Below are 20,533 nucleotides of genomic sequence, written 5' to 3'. Positions count from 1 at the left end.
TGCATCTGGACAGCACTTCCACATCCTCCATTACCACAAGAACACTAGTTACAGGTACAAAACTCTATGAACATTTAAAAAAGTGGTAAGGGCAGAAGGCAGGGTGGACCACTGAGCAAGTGCAGCCATGGGCCCCTTGGGTTGGAGCAAGTGCCCTATGCCACAGAGAGGAGTGAAAACCATTTCCACACGTAAAACATAAAATCAGGTCAGCTGCTTTGGAATCGTCCACTGGCATGAGAGGTAGTGTGGCAGCAAGTTTAAGGTTTCGCCATAAGGTGAGTAAATTAGAGCACTCCAGTAGGATATGGGCCACTGTGAAATGGGCACCACACTGATGATGGGATGGATCCTCACTTAAGACGATGTGGCTGTGGGTCAGCCAAGTGTGGCCAACATGAAGCCAACATAGGACAGTAGATTTCCTGTGAGAAGCACGAAGGGGAGACTGCCACATGGTCACTATCTCCTTTATGATTTGCAGTTTATTCAGAGAAATCAGACCACACCAATCTGCATTTCAAGCCTCCAACAACTGTCGGCACAGAGTTGACTGGAGGTCCAGTTCCCATATCCCCATCTCCAACTTGGCCAACAGGTCAGAATTTTCATTCCAAGGGATCTCCACATGACCAGGGGTCTATAGAAAGATGACCAAGCATCCAACATGGTGGGTTTCATACAGGAAATCCTGGATAGTCATAACAAATGTGTGCCAAAGGTAGTGCTGGTTGACAGCCGGATTACAACTCAACGAATCACTGCTGATTAACAATGACTTGTCAGTGTAATACCAAAGGTGACCAAGGGTCTGAACAATGGTCACCAATTCTGCAATACACTGCATCCATTCAGTAGGGAATGTAGTTCACTGCACCTTCCAAGTGTGTAGGCAAATCTGGTTCATCTACCAACTGTAGAACTGTCAGTGAATATCACGTCTGCACCTGGAAATACATGTAGGATGTCCAGGAACACGTGGCAAAAAAACCATAGCGATCGAGTTTTTCAGTTCAAAAGACAAGTAGAGATAGATCCAAGGACAGGGCACATGTGATTCCTGACAGGCGACAGTGGGGGGAAAAGATGGAGTTCAGATCAAACATTCTGTATGCAAACTATGATCATGACTACAAACCTTGGCCTCTGTTGTAGGAAATATGTCACCATGCAGGAAAAACACAGTAGTTCAGATGCTCAGGGGAACAGCGAATGTTTATTGCATAAATGAGCAGCCATTGCTGGTACCTGCTCTGTAATGGAGACACGCCAGCCTCCTGTTCACAGGGATTGTCCAAAAGGCACCTCTCACAAGTTGGACCCCACATCAGCTGAAAGTGGTGCTGAGCCATATTTCAGGCTCCCATAACCAAGGTGAAAGAGGATTAGAGCTTCACAGAGCTACAGAAGTGTAGACTAGTCTGCATCCCAGATGGTATTATGGAGACTGTTAGGAGTGTTAAGGAAGACTAGCATGTTTGCTTAAGTAGGTGAAGACTGGCAAGCCACGTCAGTTGGGTATCAAAGACCAATCCCAAAACCTAATAAGACTCTACAGTATTGAGCATTTGGCCCTCAGTGTAGAGTTCTGGTTGAGGATGGACAGTAAGATGGGGACTGAAGTGCATGACATGTCTTGGCAGTGGAAAAAGAAGTCTCGAGTGAGAGCCCAGGATTGCACCTTTCATATGGCACCATACAATCGGCATTCAGCAACACCCACAGCTGAGGAGCAATAGTACATGAAATAGTTGTCAGAATACAGGAAGGGTAACACTGTAGACTGCACATACAAAACAGGGCCATAAGATGTTGATATGGGGCAAAAACTAACTGACAAACAGGCAGACCAAATTGTCAGCAGTAGAACTGCACTGGCAAAAACCCACCTTTGGATGGAGCCAAGACTCAAGGTATCAGCACAGCCACTGGCTCACTGTTTTGAGAGAATCCCAAGGAAGAATGGATCACTGAGTCAACTGCTGACAACGGCTGTAGTTGTGCTCTGGAAACTGCATCAATACCTCCTTGTGGGGGGACGCTAAGGGGAACAGCAGTCATGAAAGCATCGTAATCAGCTTTGGAGAGAGGCCATCTGACTGGACATCATAATGAGTAATGCCAAGGGAGGGTCAAAACGATTGGAAAATGTGGTCACTGTAGCACAGGTCATCACAGACTCTCCAGTGGATGGATGGGAGAAGACCTGGCCTGCAAATGGAAAGGTCAATGGCCAAATCAGACCCATATGCCAAACTGAAGTATGTGCGAACACCAGTATTAAGGTAAAGAATGAGCTCTGCGAGCAATAAGTTTTAACAGCTTTAACGTGGCCAATGGTCATAATTCCATCACATAAAGGGTTGCAGTTACTGAAGTCACCCAATATTACAAAGGGTGAGGGGAGCTGAGACAACTGTTACGCAACCTGTTCTGCGACACTTCCTCATTGGGAAGAAGATATGTTATAGATTCACACAAACAGCCACAGCCTCCAATGTCATGTTGACTGGCATGTATTTGCTGTAGTCAGAATCCAGAATGTACCTGCAAACACCACCCGAAGCTGTTTCACAGTCAGTGTGATTCTTATAATAGCCCCAATAGCTGCAAAGAGTAGGGATCTGCATTACTGGAAGGACAATGCAAAGAAACAGGACATGTGCACAAAAGCTGTCATTGCTCAGCCAAGTGGTTGAAAAAACAGTTCCAGTGGAGGACCAAGCCTAAAGTATCCTGTGGGGACATGAAGGGACAAAGGAGGCAAGTCATGCCTCAGTACCACCTGCTGCCACTGGTTGGGAAGGTATACCTTGCCACTTGTTCCAAATGGTTCAAATGCCTCTGAGCACTATGGGACTTAACATCTATGGTCATCAGTCCCCTAGAACTTAGAACTACTTAAACCTAACCAACCTAAGGACAGCACACAACACCCAGCCATCACGAGGCAGAGAAAATCCCTGACCCCGCCGGGAATCGAACCCGGGAACCCGGGCGTGGGAAGCGAGAACGCTACTGCACGACCACAAGATGCGGGCACTTGTTCCAAATCAGGGGTCATTGGAGGCAGGAGAGTCCAGATCCATAGGGGCTACCAGGAACACTGCCTTGGATACAGAGGTGGAATGTGGGGTCTGGCGGCATGGGGTCCATCACCATCTCCCTTTTTTTGTGAGGACTACTTATTGTCCTTAGACAATTTAGAATTCTGTGAGGACTTGTCTATCACAGAATCTGGGACAGATGAGGAACATTAAGTCCTACAACCTCCAACTCCTTCGGCTACTGGCTAGCATTTGGTTGCAGATCAGAAGAGTCATTAAAAATAAGTCCTGAGGGACCCCTTCCTAGTAAGGGTGCTAGCAGAGGTTGTTGCTTCTCCAGTTCGGGCTGGGGACTAACATCCCTGGTGGACAGGGAATCTACACTCTAGAGAGGATGTGGGGAAACAGCAGGAGGAGGACCCTGAACCACCAGGGGAGCAGGTGCCGTCAGGTGACCCTGAGGGCCATGTGTATAGAAGAGACAGAGGGTGTAGCACAGTCACTGAAGAGGACTGGCATATGTGTAGGATGCAGGCGATCACATTTTTTTCCTTGGAATCTTGATATGTGAGGCGGTGAAGGGACTTGTATTTCAAGATTTTCTTTTCACATTTGAAAATGATGCAGTCTGGTGAACAAGGGAAATTGTGCTCCCCACAGTTGACACAAATGGAGGGAGGGGCACAAGGAGGGTTTACGTGCAACTGAAGGCCTCAATTCCTATAGACAGAGCTGGTATTGCAATGTGAAGACATGTCTCCAAATCTTACACATTTGTAGTATTGCGTGGGAGGAAGAGTATACAGTTTGACATCACAAAGACACACCATCACCTTCACCTTCTCAGGGAATGAGTCACCTTTAAAGGCTAAGACGAAGGCTCCAGTATCCACTCTGTTGTATTTTAGTCCCCAAAGCACAATGACAAAATGCACACCTCGTCTATGGAAAATGATACCTTGCAATATATTGAGACTTTTATGTGCAACTATAATGACATCATCATCCTGCTTGTTGGAGGTGAGTAGCACCCACAACAAAGGGGCAGAAGCCATTTAAAGTAGAACAGAGCCACTTTTTATTTTTGAAATTTCTGTTACTACCCCAAATGTGTCCTCAACGTTCAATAAAGAACAAAGGCTTTATAGTCAAAGAGGAATTCCATGTGTCCTAGAACATACCAAGTACTGGGGGGAGTATTTTTCACCTTGTCTCTGAGCCCTAAGTTCCTTCCATGTAGTAGCCAGGGGAAGGAACATTTTGGAGGCATACCTCTCCGCAGTATAATAAGTCTTGCTTCAGAAGAGACTGTGTGATCACCAGCAGAAGAAAGTCTAATTTGCTTTGTGTACAAATTTTCAGCCATGGTACCACCCCATTCTGAATAGGGGCTCTCCCCATGGATGCCTCCCAGCCACAGCAATAGTTAATGGTCAGTAAACCATTGCCGGAGCCCCATGTGCCCAGCCTTGGTGGGCATGTACTTCTTGACTTATGTGGGGAGTTTCCAGCTCAAACACCAACAGTGCAGTCTCTGCGTGTTCAGGGGGCTATCACCATGCAGGTACTTTGAGACCCCCTCCACCCAACAGAATGGCTGTTGTGCTGGTTTTTGGGCACAGAAACCATTGCAAGATAGAATGGTGCAAAGACAGAAAGGCACATAGGTGGAATATACGCCACGTCGAATGACTTACCCTGCATGATCTGTACTTCTGCAAAATTTAGAAAGGAAGTAGCAAGTCAAACCCAACAAGGTGGCCGTATAATTAATAACGAAAAGTTGTAGAAGGCTGGAAGGTAAGAAAATGAATGCACAAATTCAACCAGATCCAAGCACAATCAGGACAAAGAAGACCATCCAATGGAAAAAATAAAAAAATAGTAGATAGATAGATTTGCAGCACATAGTGAGAAGTAGTGCTGCAAGAGCTGGGAACCCATGGTGTCCAATCACATGTTCACAAAAGATGTGTTTATTCAGACTTTACAACAATGTGGAAAGAAGTTATGGTTCTACTAATGCTGTGTTCTAAAGCAGCCAGTTATCGGGGGACCTGCAGTTTGATGTGGATTCTGAACCCTGCTGCAACTTGGCGATTTTCATATCAACAGACACTGCCAGAGTTAAAAGAGGTTGTAAGTGGCAGATAAAAATCCTAGGATTTACCAAGAGCTTTGGGCTTGCAGCCTGGCACTTAACCACCCAGCCTTGAAAAAGTTTTTCTTTGAAACTGTTTCCCCTATTTTGATCCACTTATGATTATAAAAGGCATCTAATGGAAAGAAAAACAACATGAATGAGAATATGACCAAATCATACCACAGTCTTATAGCCATAAGCACAAAAATAATAAAACCCATTATATTGACATATGATCATATATATGGCATTAGCAGATATTAAATGTCAGCAAAATATACACTGAAAACAATTACACAAAACTGCATCCATGGTACTTCATGTGGTGAATGGAACTATGGGTTGAGGGCAGCTTTAGTCTAGGACTGACTTCTAAAGCTGAACTTTCTGTCTGAAGTAATAGGAAAGTCACCCAGAAAGTCAGGTCAGGGGAGACTTACCAGACAGGATGAGAAGGAAAGACTGAGTGTTGGAGACTGTGCTGGATGAGATTTGAAAACCTGAAAGCTTACAGGGTAAATACGCAAGACAGAGATTACTATTAAAACACTGTGCATGAGTTAATAAGAGTGAAAAGCTAAGTGCATTGTATGTAACAGAGGTAAGAGGGGGGATGATAAAAAATAGACAGGTCAGAAAATGAAACTGAAATGTAGTGAAGAAAGGAGTAGTTGCTGTGAAGAAATTCTGAGACAGGAGGAATTAACATAAATTAAGGCCAGGTGGTTGATGAGAACCAAAAAAATGTTTTTGTGCTAGTTTCCAGCTACAGAGATCTGAGAAACTATTGTGTGGCATGCGTGTGGTGAAATACACGACAATCATGACCTCGGTGCGTAAGTACAGCATGCTCAGCAACAGGATTTGTGTGTTAACTGTGTACACACACTGCCTAGGCCCATCCATCCTGACTAATAACTGGGTGGTAATCATGCCGATGTAAGAGGCCGAACAGTGTTTACATAACAGCTGGTATATAGGGTAGGGGGAGGGGAGGGGTGCAGAAGGAGCATAGAGTCTGAAAACAATATTGCAGAGCTTGGGAGGGCAATGAAAACAATTTTAGGTGTGGTGGGCATTGACATATGATCATACATATGGCATTAGCAGATATTTAGTCCCAGCACAATATATACTGAAAACAAACCTAGAATAACTATGGCTGCTACCCCTGTGACCATCCCCACTGCAAGACTTGCCCTATGCACACTCCTACCACAACCTATTCCACCCCTGTAACTGGTAAAACATATACCTTCAAAGGGAGAGCTACCTGTGAAATGAAATGTCATATGCCACAAATTATGTACATGCTGTTCAGCCTTTTACATTGGCATGACTACCACCCAGTTATGAGTCTGGATGGGTAGGGGTGGTGGACAGTGAGTGCTGCTGGGGAGCATGCAGGGACTAGGTGGAGGAAGGGTAGGGTGGCTAGGTGCAAGATGGGGAGTGGGGAGACGTGCGGGGGGGGGGGGGGGGGGGAGTGTAGGAGGTAACAGAAGAGAAGACAAGTAAAAAGTGTGTGGGTTGAAGAGAGGGCTGTGCAGTACTGGAATGGGAACAGGGAAGGGGCTGAAGGTTGAGGCCAGGAGAGTTACAAGAACAAAGGATATATTGCAGGGAGAGTTCCCACTTGCGCAATTCAGGAAAAGCTGGTATTGGTGGGAAGGAGCCATATGGCACAGGCTGTGAAGCAGTCATTGAGATGAGGGATATCGTGTTTGGCAGCGTTTTCAGCAACAGGGTGGTCCACTTGTTTTTTGGCCACAGTTTGTCGGTGGCCATTCATATGGACAGACAGCTTGTTGGTTGTCATGCCTACATAGAATGCAGCACAGTGGTTACATACAGCTTAGCTTGTAAATCACATGACTGGTTTCACAGGTAGCCCTGACTTTGATGGGATAGGTGATGTTAGTGACCGGTCTGGAGTAGGTGGTGGTAGGAGGATGCATGGGACAGGTCTTGCACCTAGGTCTATTACAGGGGTATGAGCCATGAGGTAAGGGATTGGGAGCAGGGGTTGTGTAAGAATGGATGAGTATATTGTGTAGGTTCGTTGGATGGCGGAATACCACGGTAGGAGGGGTGGGAAAGATAGTGGGCAGGATATTTCTCATTTCAGGGCACGATGAGAGGTAATCGAAACCCTGGCGGAGAATGTAATTCAGTTGCTCCAGTCCCGGATGGTACTGAGTTAGATGGGAATGGTCCTCTGTGGCCGGACTGTGGGACTTTGGGAGGCGGTGGGAGACTGGAAAGATAAGGCACGGGAGATTTGTTTTTGTACAAGGATGGGAGGATAATTATGGTCAGTGAAGGCTTCAGTGAGACCCTGGGTACATTTAGAGAGGAACTGGTCATCACTGCAGATGCGAAGACCACGGGTGGCTAGGCTGTATGGAAGGGACTTCTTGGTATGGAATGGGTGGCGGCTGTCGAAGTGGAGGAATTGCTGCTGGTTAGTAGGTTTGATATGGACAGAGGTAGTGATGTAGCCCTCTTTGTCGAGTAGGGCCAGGTGAAGTGAATGGGTGAGAAGCTGTTGAGTTTCTGGAGGAATATGGATAGCGTGTCCTCACCCTTGATCCAGATTGCACAGGTGTCATCAGCGAATATAAACCAGATGATGGGGTTTAGGATTCTGGGTGTTTTAGGAAAGACTCCTCTAGATGGCCGATGAATAGGTTGGCATAGGATGGTGCCATGCGGGTGCTCGTAGCCACACCTTGAGTTTTTTTGTAGGTAATGCCTTCAGAGGCGAAGTAATTGTGGGTGAGGATACAGTTGGTCATGGCAACCAGGAAAGAGGTGGTTGGCTTGGGATCCATCGAGCGTGGGAAAGGTAGTGTTCAATAGGGATAAGGCCATGAGCATTAGGGATTTTAGTGTAAAGGGAGGTCGTATCAATAGTGATGAGCAGTTCATTTTGTGGTAAAGGGACAAGAACTATGAAGAGTCAGTGGAGGAAATGGTCAGTATCTTTTATGTAAGAGGGTAGATTCCGAGTAATACACTGAAGGTGTTGGCCTACAAGAGCAGAAATTTTCTCTGTGGAGCACAGTAACTGGATCGTCCTAGTTGGTTGAGTTGATGGATTTTAGGAAGCATGTAGAAGACAGGACTGTGAGGAATGGTAGAGGTGAGGAGAGAGATGGACTCTGGGGAGAGCTTCTGGGATAGGATTTGAGGAGAGACGAAGATCCTGCTGGATTTCCAGTATAGCTGGCTGTCGCCCTTCCTTCCATAATGACCTCCATCTGTGCAGAGTGAGCCAGTCCTTACCCCTCACTGACATATTCCCACAAAACTTTATCAACCAAGCCCAAACCACCTCACAATACCTCCTCTCCATCTGTAAAATTCTCCTGCTATGCAATCCCAAATTCCTAGATCCCATAAAACGCACTGAAACTCTTGCCCTCCACGAAATAGAGCAACATGCACAATGCCACCTCAAAAAAACACTCAACCCTGCTCACTTCCTATTCCCACCTTGGAGTACCACTGTCCACCATTTCTACAACAATCTCCAAACCTCCCCCATGTCCCCTGACAAACCCTGACTCACAGACCTACAAACATTTATTCCACCCTCCAAAATTTCCTCCCACCACCACAGAGAATCCAGAATCCTTTCTCCACCTCATCCCTGCATGCTCCCCAGCAGCTCTCACTGTCCCCCACTCCTACCCTGCTATTCCTCTCCCTCCCCACCCCAGACTACTGCTTGCCACCACCCAGTTGCCTCTCCCATCATGCACTGCTGCTGCTGCTGCTGCTGCTTGTAGTGTGGCTTCAGCTGCCACAGACTGGTGCGTGTGCGTGTGCGTGTGCGTGCTCGTGCTCGCGCAACAACTATCCTTTTCATAATGCTGTTACATTCCATCCTGGATTTTCTATTGTTGAAGTAACAAAACTATGTTGCTGTTGTCTTCCGTCTGTGAAAACTGATTTGAAGCAGCTCTCCACACTACTCTACTGTGTGCAAAAGTTTTCATCTCTGTTATAACTACTGCAAACTGCATTTATTTAAAACTGCTTAATGTCTTCATATCTAGGTCTCGCTCTACAAGTTCTGTCACTCCCCCCCCCCCCCCCCCCCCAAAATACGCACACTTACCTGCATTACCAGGGCAAGTCCAAGCAAGTGTCCTATCAACTGATAATGTCACATAATAAAGTTGCAACAAATTTCTTTTTTCCCCCAATTCAGTTACTATCTCTTTATTAGTTATTCAGTCTACTCAATCTTCAGCATTCTTCTATAGCACAGCATTTCAAAACCTTCTATTCTCTGCTTCTTGTGCAAACTTTACTATGTATGCCAATACAAGTCTGCATTTATGCAATGGAACAGGATCATTTACAGATTACGTGGAAAACAATATGGATGATACACAATTTGTTCACTTCGTAGCAGTGCTCCAAAGTTATCTGTCAATTACTATTACAAAATTAAACACATTCATGTTTTTCTCCTTACCTTTGAGTAACATTTGGCACACACTGTTCTCTTGCACAGTTTGCACAACTGGCCCCAGGGACCAAAGATTCCAAATCTTGTTTTCAGGCAAAGGAAGCACACCTAGAAAGAAAATATCTCAAATAAGCAGAACAAATTTTAAGTACGTGGAGCTTAATACTAATTTGAAGTGCAGTTTAAGTCCTATCTCAAGAGCCAATTTACGATCAACTTGGGAAAGTAGATTTGTTTTTTAGTGTTTCACTACACCTTCTGTTTAACAGTGTTTCTTCGGATGCTCTACTTGTTTTACAGTTTTATAATAATGTCAGAGCATCAGATACTTGAGGAAAAACCCACACCACGGAAGCAATATTCTTTATAAAAAATTTCTGTTTGCAAGAAATTTGATGTAAAGGCAGTATATACAGAGGGAATGAAATGAATACATTTCCATACCAGTATCTGTCAAGGTTTCAGAGTAACTGGAAAGAGGACCAACTGAAGCTCTTATTTCAGTTCAATGTGTAGTCTTTTACTGGTCTTTAAATGAATGTCCTTGATTTAGGCTGTTTCTGAGGACATTTGTTGTTGCTGAAGAGGGGGATTAGTCCAGCCTTGAAAGAGCCAAATAGAGATTCTTCTATGACGTATCAACTACTCAAGCTCCTGCCTTATATCACAAACCATTGACTGGAATTATCTTCAGTGATCACATTTAATGTAATGGTTAAATCCATATCTATATAAATCAAAGGGGAGTACTACATGCCTCTTTGACTCTACATACTAAGTACCCACACCAATCATTGATACTGCATCCATACATGGCTGTACTTAGTTGCCAAATATGGCTCTTGTATCAGCTGTTTTCAAAACCTGAAACTTGACATGTTGATCAAATCTGTCATTGGTGGAGAGAGTGGCTTTGGCATTTGCTTACATTAAGAGGCTTTAACACTCATGTGAACTACTACTACAGCAAATATACAAATGCAACTGTCACATCAACAAATTCTGCATATTCAAATCTTAAAGGATTATGATTATGACTATTTTGAAGAACACAGCTAAGCATAAACAGAGATAATATGAACAAAGAACATTTTCAGATTTTCTTTACAAGATAAGTCTTGTGACAATGAATTTAACTAAGTCCCACATTAGGAAGCTAATCAATCAGTTACATTCATTAATTGTGAAGTAACTGTTATTTGATATGGCACTTGCAATTAATAATAAATACAATGCCTGACAAAAAAGTGAAGCACCTGGATGACATGGTTTGATGTCAATTTAACTTTGTACACTTACACATCATCGGTGAGTATGTCCAGCAGAGTGCATTAATGTTGTTAATGTTTAGTGTTGTAACCATGTCTGGTAGGGTATATAAGGGGTATGAACAGCATCAGACACTGAGTGAACACCGTAACGTACACTGAGATGCCTTGTACTTGGGTGAAGCAGCGTTACGAGCATCTGACAGTTTGAAAGGGGTCGCATTGTGGGTCTCTAATTTTCCAGCTCTTTGAATCATGCAATATACATATTTGTGGGGCATTCAGAGAGACAGTGGCCCAATGTTGGGCTGCCTGGGAGCATGAGAGCAGGTATACTTGTGAAGGTCCAGTCAATCACATCTGACCACCACAAGAGAGTGTTGCTGTATTGTGCATCAGGCACATTGCATCCCATTTACGTTGGTGCCTGCCATCCAAGAACATGTAATGGATCCTCTGTGACATTCTGTATTGTCTCGCACTGTTGCTTAGAGACTAGCAGCAGATGGATTGGAGAATTACCATCTCATGCGTAAGCTGGAGTTAACACCACAACACAGACAGCTGTGTTTGGAATGGTGTCATGCATGAGAAGCATGGACTGTTGATGGATAGTATCCCATTATGTTGGGCAATGAATGGTAGTTCTGCACTATTCTGGATAACCACTATCAGCAAGTACGGTGGCAACATCGGGAGAAGACTCATTTTTGGAATGGTTTGGAGAGAGACGCAGCAATGTTAATCCTCATGGCATGGTGTGGGAAACCATCGTGTATGACTAACGGTTACAGCTAGTAATGATTGAAGGATATCTGATGGCACAGTAGTATGCTACAGATACAGGATGTCCTAATATGTTACTTCTCATGAAACAGTATCTTAGTGTATTTTTCAAAAGAACAATGATAATCCATACATGCCATTTCTCTATGAAATATCTGCATGATGTTGGGGTACTCCCAGTGCCAAGAAGATCACCTGATCTGTCCCTGATAGAACATGCATGAGACCAGCTCGGATGTCAACCGTTTCTGAGTGCAAGTAACAGGATATTAAGGACCAGTTGCAACACTTGTGTGCCAGCTTGCCTAAGGAGAGGAAATAACAGTTTTATGACACTCTTCCTAGTTTAATCAGTGCTCAGGCAAGGGGGGAGGGTGGGGGGAAGGGTGCATCATCATACTGGTAAGTGGGTTCATAATGCCAAGTTCATGTATATTTGACTCGGTTTTGTAATCACTGAAATAACATAACATATCCTCTCAATAAGTGAGGTTTTATGCTGTTTCCTCCTCCCCTTCTGGGTGCTTCACTTTTTTGTTAGGCACTGTAAATGAATTAGTTGTGCCAGCAGCAGGAATGTAAAAAGAATACATTATAACCATATCATTTTCACTAACTATATTATCTTGGACCATGGCTTGTTAATTTCAGTTCCCATTACAAAATACACTGTTGAAAAAAAACATCACAACACCAAAATATAATTAATGTAGACTAATGAAATTCCAGGAACACATTTGTCTAGGTGACATATTTAAGTGAGCAACATTGCTAGATCACAGGTTAATGTAAGCATGAGATGAGCCATTGCAAATTTGAAATGCTGGCACATTAATAACTGGTGTCACCAACAAAATGTTGAAAACAAGCATGAAAACAAGCATGCAAACATGCATTCATTCAATTGCACAGATACTGGATATCAGTTTGTAGGATGGAGTTCCACACCTGTTGCACATGGTTTGTCAACAAAGCTGTTTTTGGACAACCCTGGAGTAGTCGGCATCCAATGATGTTCCACATGTGCAGACAGATCTGGTGATCAGGCAGGCCAAAGCAACATGTCAATAAACTGTAGAGCAAGTTGGGTTAAAACAGTGATATGTAGGTGAGCCTTATCCTGTTGGAAAATATCCGCTAGAATGCTCTTTACAAATGGGAGCACAACAGTTTGAATCACCAGACTGACAAAGATTTGCAGCCAGGGTGTATGGGATAATCACAATAGTGCTCCTGCTGCCACATGTAATCGCACCACAGACCATAACTCCAGGTTTAGGTCCAGTGCATCTAGCACACAGACAAGATGATTGCAGGCCCTAAATTGGCCTCCTCTTAACTAACACATGGGAATCTCTGGTACCAAGGCACAACAAGCTTCCATCAGAAAATACAACCAACCTCCACCCTAACCTCCAATGACCTCACACTTTACAACACTGAAGTTGCAAATGGTGGTGGTTTTGGATCAGTGGATTTCATGCTACAGCATCCGATTTGGAGCTGTCTTTGACGTAACAGTTTGTTGTGTGTCTGTGGAGCCAACTATTGCTCAAACTGCTGCTGCAGATTCAATACAATGCACCAGAGCCAGACACCAAACACATTGGTCTTCCCTGTCGGTAGTGCCACATGGCCATCTGGAGCATGGAATTCTTGTGACTCTATATCCTCGTGAACACTACTGAAGCAGTCATGTACAGTGGATACCCCTGCCACATAAGGAACATCCAGCTTCTCATAGCCCTATTACATGACCTCATCCAAACTCAGTGAGGTACTGATAATGGCATCTTTGTTACCTTAAAGGTGTTTTTGACAAGCATCAACAAACCATGTCCAGTCTCAAAGGCAAATAATGCTCATGACCATTACAGTGTGTATTTAAAGCAATTCTGATTTGTATATTCATAGTGACACTACTATCGCCACTCTTGTATGTGACTGGTGTGAAATTTGAAGAGAGATCATCTTTCAGATGCAGAAACGGCCTACCAACATCTGCTTATGTTGCGCAACTCTTTTCCTTCTTCCACTGGTGTATTATCGTACAACAATATTTTTTCCATCACAAATTATGATTAAATAACAGAAATAATAATACGTCCATTATATTAATGAAACTCTCAAGGCCATTTTTCATTGACTTTAGGTATTACTCTGAGACACACAGAACATTGTAAAGTGGGCTGTTACTGGAGTGCTTTAGTGCTTTCAGTACCACGCACTGTACAAGTGTGGAGTGGCTCTCAAGACTCCTCAGTAACATCTCCCACATGGTATCAGTCTGGTGGTAGCAGGACACAGCTCACAGATATTCTTGTGTGACTTCTCAGTATTTGTTGCAGTACTCCACATAAAATGTAGTGGTGTTGTGCCTCTCATGAAGCCTAGAAGTGAATTCTTTCACACTATAGGGGTCTCTCCCCTAGCATCACGAATAATTTCCTGTGGGCTTGTCTTTATGTCCGATTGACTAGATCAAATTCTATGTATCATCAATTCAATTACTGGGTAAAAAGTAACCATGTTACTGGCCTGACCGCAGCACTAGGAAGGGGATGGTGGTGGATGCATCACCCGGCCACATTTTCCCATGGGTAAGATCGCCAGTACTCATTTGAGAGCAGGTTGAGTGGACCTGGGGCCATCCTGGAGGGAATGCCATGGTCAAATTGGCACCATAAAAATTTTCATGATTTTTAATAACAATTTTCATGCAGGCAAGTCACAGCAGTCTGCAGATAAAATCGTGAATTGTCTTTGAGAATCCACACACAAATCATTTACGTATTTACACTAAATGTGATTAGGGGATATATTGAACATTTACACTGACCAGTTTCCCCTTAGCCTTGGACATTCAACAATTTTCATTATTTATCCTGCTATGCACACTGAGTGTGAACCAAAAGTAAATGTGTAACAGCTGAATACCATGGCAAGTTATAAAAATTTTAGGAATTTGAGTATGCGACTACAAAAACAAATATAGGGTACTCTTCTTGAGAATACACATAAATGACAAATATCTACCATAACATATGAAAATACTTAAACCACCCCCACAAAATGTAATAAAATTAGCTCTAATTTCTGTAGCTCAAAATCCACACATAGTTAAATCACAATCACATGATACTTTCCAGTACAATTTTAGCAACATTTTTGCCTCAAATCTGTGAATAACACACATCGTAGTACAAAAGTATCAAAACAAATTACAGTAATGCATAGAAAAAGTAATGAATTGCATAATTATTAATTCTTATTGGCATGCACAGATGAAATGGAAATTACATTTTTTTCACTGTTTTCAACACAAAAAGTCTCTCTTTGTACCCACAATGTCTCATAGAATTTTCTTCACACAAAGGTCAATTACATATTTCAACTTGTGTATTTCATTCATCTGTCACTTACATTCAGCATAAAAATACCTCATTCATAACACTGCACTACATATTACTCTGAACTACAACACTGTTTCCTTACTAAACTGAATTAATCTCCCTTTCACGAAGTATGGCATTAACCCATTGGCTGCTGCAAACATACCTTCTAGATGCTGAACTGAGCACTGTGTCATTATCATCTAATGCATCTACCTGCAGTAAGTTGCCTGTATTTGGGCTTCTACCTGAGTGGCATACCATGGCATGTGCTTCCGCAATGTCTCCTTGTCACCACCGAGATGAACACTTTTGTAGGTGTAAAAATTGGTTTCAGACTTTGAAGCTTCTCTGTGAATTTTTGGTTGTTACAAAGTCTCAGAGACATAAAGATCGCTTATCCTTCAATAATTTCTGATCTCATTTTGGTAGCCCACTTCAAGAGTTACTGTCACTTGCAGATTCTTTGAATGTGGAAGAACTATCAATACCTCCTTTCGAAACTTAAGACTGTAGTGTTACACCTGCTGATGCAGAATGCTTAAGACTGTTGCGTCCAGAATCTGCGGAGGAGTTATCACTTATGTCAAATCGAATAGTTCATCGGAACTATCACTCTTCATTATCTTCTCTTGATTACTTCCTCAATGCAACCATGACACCCCGTCATTTTCTTTGCAGAACATGATGAGGAGGAAAATACTATGATTCCGATCCTGAAGAACAGTTGTATGTAAAGCAAAGTAGAATACAGCAAAATGTAATCACAACAGACAGATTATCTTAACACAATTTAGTGGCTAAAATTGTGAAGATATACTGAGATATGAAGTGGATATAATGAAACTTAAACTCATCAATAGCACTAAGTACCTGAGTGGTGATGCATCTATACTTGTCTTCAGCATTCAGTAGTTGGAAAGGAGGCCTGAGATAACTTTTCAGTAACACTGAAGGAAAACTTAGAAGCTGCACTTAACCTCGTCGTAGCACCTAAGGAGTGGAGGAGCACGACATATCAACTTATCAAAAGCAATTAGGTATGAAATATTTCTTAATTTCACTGTATGTAATTTTATCACTTCTCTTCTGCCTTCTGATAAATTTTTGAACCATATATTCTCTTTTATGTCTTTGGTTATCTTCACAAGAATGGTGTACTACTACAGGTCATAACTTCCCTCAGTAATCACAAGACTTATGCAGCCCTATCACATTCCCTCAGCACATATTCCAGTGGCCAATTTCTCCAAGGGATTCTCAAATCTCAACTGAATATTTCATGGTGCATGTTCCCAAAGCCTACCAATTTATCTCAATGACTTGTCAACAAACTGCTGTTCCCCTTAATCACCTTCCTTTGCACTAACAACTCATTTAACTGTATCATATACAGTGACGCTGCTTTTCTTTAACAGCTGTGGTTACCTTCAACACCAAGCTCCACCACTTCCAATAATTCATCATTAATCAAAACTTCTAGCATCATAAAACTTTGCTGGTTCATATGGATTACTCCTGCAAAACCTCCCATTATATTCATTCTCCTCTCTTCTGCACATATACTCCAATACTCCAATCCTGGCTTTACCATTTCAATCAATTTTGGAAGCTGACTGCAGGTGGTGTTTTCTTTCTAAACTATCACAGCCAGAGTTTCTCACAACATTTTACTACCAAAAAGAACATCACATATTTACACAATTGGGATTAACATACTCTTACCCACTAGTAATCCAGCTGAATCAGTCCATGTTCTTGTACCTATCATTTTTCTCACAATCAAAATCCTAGCACCAACATTTCACATTATCATTATTTCTCTATCATTTTACTCAGTTCTCAACACTTTCTATGAATACAAAAATTTAAAACTTCTAGTACTGTACTGATCTCAATCTCTTATTCTTATTGTCATGCATAAAATTTTTCAGCCTTTAGTCAGTTCTGGAAACAGCTCCTTGCCTCAGTGACTCTGTCTACATCTGACTTTACATTTTGCGTTGAATTGGTCATTTGTATGTCAATACATTTCTTTTCTCCTGTTCCATGAAGTGTTAAAAATTGACCACTGCAGTCATTACTATCCCACTGCAGTCATTACTATCGACAATGTTTCATAGTTCATCACATCCTCCTTGCAGTTCATGACATGACATTTGAGTATATCTAATTTGGACCATATAATCAATGTGGCCTTAGTGTATGTAAGCATATAAAATTTATTGATTTCACACGTAAAAATACCTGTCTATGCATGATAAAATGCCTCCTCACAGTAGGTCACAAGTTTTGATCAGACATCCTGCAGTCTGGATGATATGCATGAATGGCTAAATTTGACACTCAAGTAGCTACGGCCTGCCTTGAGTATACTTCATACTGTCTATCAAAGATTAAGTTTTAATGGTGTTTATACCGAAATGCTGTATATGTTCTCAAGAATTTCTCCTTAAAATGTAAGTATATTGTTCAATTGCTACATAAAACTGTACACCATGCACCTTTCTTGCTGTCTATTGCTTTCTGAATTATCAACATCTTTTACTCCTCAGTGATTACTTCCACTCAGAAATGTGCCTCACAATCTTTGAGGAACAATATCTGGTTCACATTTCTGCTACATCTGTACTTTGGCAATGAAATTTCTGTTGCTGGCAAGCCTAGGGGAGTTTGTCTTATCTAAGGGCTACTGTTACTTTCATTTACAATTTATTACTGTGATCTCCCATTATATCTGTTCAATCACCTGTTCTTGCACAATATTAATCTGTGCACAGGCTTTATCAAAATTCATGTGTATCCATAGCAATTTCTCTCCGACTCTCACTTTTAGTTCTCGTGATGATGCACACTCTTTTCAGCTGCTGAGATTTGTTCACTTTCTCATTGCAGGTTTTCATTTATACTGGTTATTTCTTGCATGAAAATATAAATCTCATCATCTATTACTTCTTGTGTTTCTTTCTGCATTTTCCCAAATTTACGATAAGTTTCTGCCTTGAAATCTTTCATATCTTTGGTAGAATATTTTCACATCTCTCTAAGATCTAGGAACTGGTTAGTTTTATTTGAGCATTAATGTAATCTTCTCAGATGTAATGTTGAATGTTTACCTTATAAGACTTATCTTCTCAGTAAATATTTGGGTTATCAGTCAACAAAGGTTTGGGCTGTCACGTACTTTCATAATGTTTTTCCATTTTATTTCTAATCCTGTAATTTGTTCATCTGTTTCCCCTTCATTCGCATTAACTCCTGTAGGGAATACTATCTCCCTATCTTTCATTGCTGAATTCATATTTACAATTCTCACTGGAACCCACATTAATTTTTGTTCTACACCACAAAATAGTAAACTACATGCAATTTTTATTCTGTTGCTTTTTTCAAGCAATTCAGTAAAAGAAACATTCCCTAATTTCATGATGAAATCATGATGAAACAATATCAGAATTACATGCACAACCCACCAACGAACAACATGTCCTCATGCAATCCACCCGTAAGTTTATTGCCAACAGCTTGCTGAGTCAATCTGTTAATCTGTTAGCTGATGTTTATTTCAAACAAAATTTGTGGCAATCCAGAAAATGGACATATAATATCACATTGGGCAAATTGAGCTATGGCCATTCATGCTACATGCTACAAGGGTGGTTTGAAAAGTTCTTGAAATCACCACAAAAGGTCAGCACAAAGAGTTTTTGCAAGTTACATTCACTGAACTGTTGGCTGTAAAAAAGGTGGCATGTCAGTGGTCTTGGAAGACAGCTGTGGCAGTGACGTGGCTCTGCTGTTCCCACATAGTGATTAGATTTGAGCAGTGATTAAGTAGTTCCTAGTGAAAGGTATGGAAGCAAATGACATTCATGCCGATTTCCAGAATGCGCTTGGAGGGGGGGGGGGGGGGGGGACTGCTTCTTCATATTCGTTGCCAAGTGGACAAATGAATTTAAATTTGGTTGGGAGAGATTTGATGATGATTCATGCAGTAGTCAGGCAAGATGTGTTACTACTACAGAAATCATTGCAAAAGTGCACAAAATGGTCATGGAGGATGGCCAATTGAAAGTGCGTGAAATTGTGGAGGCTTGCCAGACGTGATTTGAAATGGTATATCACATTTTAACTGAAGAATTAGAAATGAAAGAATTATCTGCAAGATGGGTGCCGTGACTCTTGATACTGGATTAAAAATGTGCCGTCGCCATGGCAAAAATTACACGAACTAAGGTACGAGTTGTTACCACACCTGCCTTATTTACCTGATGTTGCTCTGTTAAACTTCCATCTGCTCCCAAAACTGAAAATTTTTCTTGGTGGACAAAGATTCACTTCAAACAAAGAATTGACAGCCAGAGGTGATAACTATTTTGCAGGCCTGGAGGAAACTCATTTTTGAGATGGGATCAAGGCACTAGAACATCGTTGGACCATGTCCATTAATCTACAAGGAGACTACATTGAAAAATAAAAAAATGTTCAGTCATTTAAGTACTTTTTCCTATCCCGTTCTGAGGACTTTTCAAACCACCCTCGTATTATGGGGATGTCCTTACAAATTGGATTCCACTTTGTAACCTCCAGTTATGTGGTGATGCATTAGTTAAACACCAAGTTTGGGAAGTTAACTGTATTTATTAACTGTGAAATAATAGCATCTGAGTGAAGTATATGTAATTAGTAATAAATAAATATTGTAGTGCACAAGCTGCGGGAATGTAAATGTATCACATTACAATTATTTTATTTCCAATAAGTATATTGTTTTGGAACCATGGTTAGTCAATTTCATTTACTGCCAACAAAAACCAATTATGAAAGAGTATTGTTCCATTACACACTAAAATTAAAACATGAAAACAATAATACACCTGTTTGTTAATGAATATTGCAGGGTCCTATTTCCTAGCTTTTAATTATTACTCCGAGACAAATGGTAGATGGGTTGTTACTGGAGTGATTGAGCACAATTTGTTACCAGGTGCAGCACAGTGGTGAGCTGACATCGTGAGGCTCTTGTGACATCGTCTCCCAGGTGGCTGTTGCAACTGCAGTGATGGAGGCCGCGGCGTCTGGGTGGAACTGAACATGTGGCTGCCAGCTATTATTGCTTAATCACAAAAGCAAGGTCTTGTACAACCTCCCAGCCTCCCAGAAAATGTTGGTGGACCTCACCTCAGTCATAGCAGCAAAGTGTGCCATGAAACCTACTGTTCTGCAAAATCAGCTATGGGTTTCCCGATACCTCTCTCTCTCTCTCTCTCTCTCTCTCTCTCTCTCTCTCTGTCTCTCTGTGTGTGTGTGTGTGTGTGTGTGTGTGTGTGTGTGTGTGTGTGTGTGTGTGTGTGTGTGTGTAGGGGGGCACAAGATAGTTCCTCTCTGAAAGCATTCCTGTGTTACACTGGGTA

The 20,533-nt window shown here is 42.0% G+C and overlaps 1 protein-coding gene across 2 annotated transcripts in view; it reads right to left on the bottom strand.

Moving 5' to 3' along the window:
* LOC124612388 (protein spire) overlaps window positions 1–20,533 on the bottom strand; it is an 808,827-nt gene that overhangs the window by 9,903 nt on the left and 778,391 nt on the right. For both annotated transcript variants that reach the window (XM_047140565.1, XM_047140566.1), the window contains exon 12: window positions 9,680–9,781. In XM_047140565.1, coding sequence (XP_046996521.1) covers window positions 9,680–9,781 — 102 coding nt within the window. The remainder of the gene's footprint in view (window positions 1–9,679; window positions 9,782–20,533) is intronic.

Source organism: Schistocerca americana, chromosome 4 (assembly GCF_021461395.2).
Source record: "Schistocerca americana isolate TAMUIC-IGC-003095 chromosome 4, iqSchAmer2.1, whole genome shotgun sequence".
Lineage (NCBI taxonomy): Eukaryota > Metazoa > Arthropoda > Insecta > Orthoptera > Acrididae > Schistocerca > Schistocerca americana.
This window is presented reverse-complemented; position numbering and strand designations above follow the sequence as displayed.